The 4,477-nt window shown below is 42.0% G+C and overlaps 1 protein-coding gene across 1 annotated transcript; it reads right to left on the reverse strand.

The window, feature by feature from the left end:
* Window positions 1-916: 916 nt before the first annotated feature.
* Window positions 917-2,994, reverse strand: LOC127813593 (3-ketoacyl-CoA synthase 10). The gene is made up of 3 exons (XM_052354634.1): window positions 2,524-2,994; window positions 1,794-2,422; window positions 917-1,665 (listed from the first exon to the last, which is right to left on the reverse strand). Exons 1-3 carry the CDS (start codon window positions 2,944-2,946, stop codon window positions 1,110-1,112), a joined length of 1,608 nt encoding a protein of 535 aa, XP_052210594.1. The 5' UTR covers window positions 2,947-2,994; the 3' UTR covers window positions 917-1,109.
* Between the last annotated feature and the right edge of the window lie 1,483 nt (window positions 2,995-4,477).

Here is a 4,477-nt window from a genome sequence, read left to right on the forward strand (position 1 = left end):
TTTTTTAACAAAGAAGGGAATAAACTCTTAGGTTTTAAAGTTTGAATTCTAGCATCTGTAGCAACTTTTCCAACTTGATTGATTTTAGTTCGTAAATTATTTGTAATTTAAAATTTCATTGGTTATATTTTATGGACTCATATATATTTGATCAATCTAAAATATATTTTGTATCTTATTAAAATTAAAACAAAATGAAAAAGAAGAAGAAAAGAAACGAATCGTCAAGGGTTCAACATCGACTTGAGGGGGGTGCGGTTGGGACGTGCATGTCTTATCCTTAACATCGATTTCTTGTATTTTATTATGGTTTTTCTACTCATCCTTTGACTTGATGTGACGCGCGAGAACTTTATATAATTAAAATTAAAAAAAATTATTAAAAAATATATACATGCATATTTCTAATATGTTTGTATAATTTAAAAATATAGTTGTGCAATTATCATTCAAATTTAAATATATATTAAAATTTTAAAAATCAATTGTATTTAAAATCAAATTTCAAATACAATAAACATAACATCTATCAAATTATCATCCCTAAATACAAATAACATTCACAATCGAGCTATGCTATGCCATGCACCTACAAATAGAAAAATGCATTTCAAAACCCTATTCACATAATTTTTTTTAAGTAAAATAACAAAAGATATTTTGAGATTCACATTATTATTAACGTAGTTTCCTATTTGGTTAATTAACATAATATATAATATCACGGAAGATGAAGGACAAAATGTTTTAAGTAGAATTTTATGTAAGGGAGAGAATTGATATCTTGCTCGGGTAGCGTCGGGTTTGTTCGACCCAAGCTAACAAAGGGGGTAACGCTTGCGACTCGATCCATGCTTGCCCTTTCCTGGTTGCTCGACACGAGCAATATAATAATTTTGATGTAATAAATGCTTAGTGAATTGAAAGTAGAAATTATTGTGGAATTAATAAGTAGCGCACGAGAGTGCATTGAGAGTAATCTTACAGCAATTCATTCATGGAATTCTATTCATCCATGTTCAACGCAGAATTAATTCATTAATTCGTTAATTAAGCGGAGCACACAATTGATTGGATTGGAAGTGGACGTGGTTTGAGCTAGCTAGAGCCTAGGGGGCTTGATGATGAGGATACCTGTCCAGGCAATCCAGCCATGGATTCTTGCGAGGCTTCCTGACCCGACGAATCGATCGCCACACGGCACTGTTGCATTTGAATCCAGATCCGAAGGCGAGCTGCCAGATGCGATCCCCTCTCTTCACTCTCTCCTTGGCCTCCAAGTAGGCCAGTTCGTACCAGATGCTGCTGCTCGAAGTGTTGCCGAATCGGTGCAGAGTCATGCGAGAAGCTTCCATGTTCTTCTCGCTCAGCTCCAGGTTCCTCTGCAGCTCGTCCAGCGCCGTCTTGCTCGCCGCCTGCACGCAGAAGTGCTCGAACGCCAGCTTGTAGTCCGGAATGTAGGGTTTCGACGGCCGCGATCCTCTGTCGCGGAACAGGTGCCGCCAGACTAGGGTTCCGAAGAAGAGAAGCTGCTCCGACACGGGAAGCACCAGCGGCCCCAGCGTGGTGATGTTCGTCTTCATCGCATCGCCGCCTATTTCCACCAGATCCTTGCTTATTTTCAATCCTTTCAACCCTTGCTCATCTTCCTCTTGGTAAATGCACCTGCAGCAGATTCACCAAATCAATCAATATTCACATATATAGACCTCCAATATTTGTGCACCGATCCAATCAATCACTCTTAACTCATCAGACAAAGTATTCCTGGATTATTAATTTCTTAAATTTACCTGAAGCTGCGATCATCGGCGGCTTTATGGGTGCGGACAATGTGCTCCAGGCGGTACTTGGCGCGAGCGTAATCGCGGTGGCGGTTGGAGAGGAGGAGGGCGGAGCAGCCCATGCGGAAGAAGCAGTTGGGGAGGAGCATCGATTGAACTTTTCCGGCGTACCAGTTGTAGCCGACCATCTCGGTGCTCACCACCACTGCGTAGTTGTTGGGATTGGCCTGAAGCATGTCCCGCGCCAGGTCCAGCGCGATGATCCCGGCGCTGCATCCCATCCCGCCGAGGTTGAAGCTCAGGACGTTGCCCCTCATCTTGTAGTGGTTTATGATCATTGCCGAAAGCGACGGTGTCGGGTTGAACATGCTGCAGTTCACCACCAGGATCCCGACGTCCTTAGGGCGGATCTTCGTCTTCTCGAACAGCTCGTCCAGTGCTCCGAACATCACCGTCGAAGCCTCCGCCCGCCCCTCCTTCATCGTCGCGCAATTCTCCCCCGACGATATGATCCCTTTCGGCACGTACGACTCGTCGCCGATCCCCGACGCTTCCAACATTCTCTGCTGGAACTTCAGGCTGGCTTCGTCGAACTTCCCGGACTTGCCCGCCAGCTCAATGAATTCCTGCTTCGTCACCTGCATCAAGGCCCAAACAAACCACATCGCTAAGATATCCTAACAAGGGGATAGTATCGATCAGAGCTAGATGTCCTAATTAAATATAATTATCATTTTACCTTGAACTGGTCTTCGTCGCGGGGCTTGTAGCATGCGAAGTCGACGAGGTAGATGGATCGGGGGCGGGACATGAAGTAAACGGAGAGGGTGAAGACGAAGACGCCAAAGAAAGAAAGCACGGTGGCTAGATCATACCGAGCAGTACTATCGCAGAGCTTCATCCACAGCTCTTCCCTGCTCAGGCTCCCGACCTCGGCGCCGAAAACCAGCACAAGAACGGGAATGGTGGCCAGGTAGATGCCGTGATTGATGAGATAATGGTAGCCGAGCTTCACGTACTTGAGTTTCACCGACTGGACGAAGTCCGGGAGGCGGCGGCGGACCCTGACGGAGAAGGTCATGGAGCCAGCATCGGGGCCGGAGGACTCGATGCCGCGGTTGACGATCTCCGTGGAGAAGAGGTGCTGCTCCCCGGCGGCCATATCTGTGTTGATATCAAAGGGGAACGGCAGACGATATTGTAGTAGTAGAGGGATTTGGGTTGATTTATACAAAGGAGGAGATAAGGGAAGGTGGTTGAGGGATAGTTAATGGGGGCACCGAAAATAGGGTTTGGTTGGCAGCTGGGAGCTTTCTCTAACTGTCATAAATTCTGGCATTAACGGAGAGTAGGTCATTGTTGTTCAAAGGCTTGACAGCTGAATGCTGATTACTGATGAATTTGGTTGGGTTCGATTAGGTTCAATAATAAATATTTAACAGCGAAAGCGACTCGGTTGCATGTTCTAGCTCTGAGTTGCGCAACTGCTCTGGTTTCTTGATTCTTCTTTCTTCTACGTACGCCCGCCTGATGCTAGCTGTCTCTTTTCTAATTTGCCTAAATATCTCATGAGGCTGAGGCTGATAATTATCACATGGTTGTTGGAAATATTTTGTGGGGTGTCATTAATTGCTAATTAATGATATTATTTTGTCAAAAATAGATTGATAATATGATCAATTATTTTTTAGGAGACGTGCATGGCGTTCTTGTTAGTGATAGTGGTCTAATTGTTAGTGGAATGTATGGATCGATTTTTTGAAATTAGGTGGGGCTTAAGGGAAAGTATAGTCCCATTATCTAATTAACTTGTAATGTGAGGGTTATTAAATGAATATTTTATTTACGGTTAGTTTCTCTCTCCACTACTTTAAATAATAATTTTGGGTTAAGATTTTTCATGCCCTACATATTGTATCCTCGTCCCGTTGAACATCTGATCGTCTAAGAAGTAGTGGAAGAAACATCTTGTCACTTAAGATCAATTTTGATATGAGATTCGTGTTCATGACCGTCATTAATTAAGTGGCACATCGAATCATACAAAATCTTATTCAATGATAAATACAATTACGTATTCTTTTGTTTATATTTGGTATTTTATTAATTCATGATGATGATGATGACTACAGTGATAGTGATGATGATTGTACCATCCCGCTTTTTCTCAAGCGTGCGTTAACTCGAGATTTTGGGAATATATATATTTTTTTCAACCAACACCCAACATAAATCAATCATCGACAATCTCAATTCTATCTTCTCATCATATCAACTTAAAAAAGAATAAACAAAGACAAGTAACCATCATCTCATTAGCGGAAGCAAGATCGAAACCTCAAAATTATACATAACCAAACATTTCATTTATAACATAGGAATCATATCATCATTTGACATGACATCTTCATAACGAAATACATAGAGACTCATGTCTCAACAACAACTACTAACACCTCAAACATAGACAAAATATACGCTAAAGATTACCAATGTAAACGATGGCTACATCCTGATAACCTTATTTCCCTTTGCGTCGCTGCTTTTACCTGAAACGTTTGAATATTTCAAAGACATAGTTCAAATTAGATAATGAATCATTTAAGTGAGAGTTCAAAACATTTTCATGAATGTAAAACCATGAACAACTGACATATCTCAACATGTCCCAACCCAAAAGAATCCCATGCTGC

The sequence above is a fragment of the Diospyros lotus genome, chromosome 11 (genome assembly GCF_014633365.1).
Source record: "Diospyros lotus cultivar Yz01 chromosome 11, ASM1463336v1, whole genome shotgun sequence".
In the NCBI taxonomy this organism is placed as follows: Eukaryota; Viridiplantae; Streptophyta; class Magnoliopsida; order Ericales; family Ebenaceae; genus Diospyros; species Diospyros lotus.

What these genes read in the sequence shown, in the direction of transcription:
- LOC127813593 (XM_052354634.1), bottom strand. Translation starts at nt 2,946, where the DNA reads ATGGCCGCCGGGGAGCAGCACCTCTTCTCCACGGAGATCGTCAACCGC. An exon ending in GCGACGAAGACCAGTTCAAG is followed by an intron (nt 2,423 to 2,523) that starts GTAAAATGATAA and finishes GCCTTGATGCAG; the next exon opens with GTGACGAAGCAGGAATTCAT. An exon ending in GCCGATGATCGCAGCTTCAG is followed by an intron (nt 1,666 to 1,793) that starts GTAAATTTAAGA and finishes AATCTGCTGCAG; the next exon opens with GTGCATTTACCAAGAGGAAG.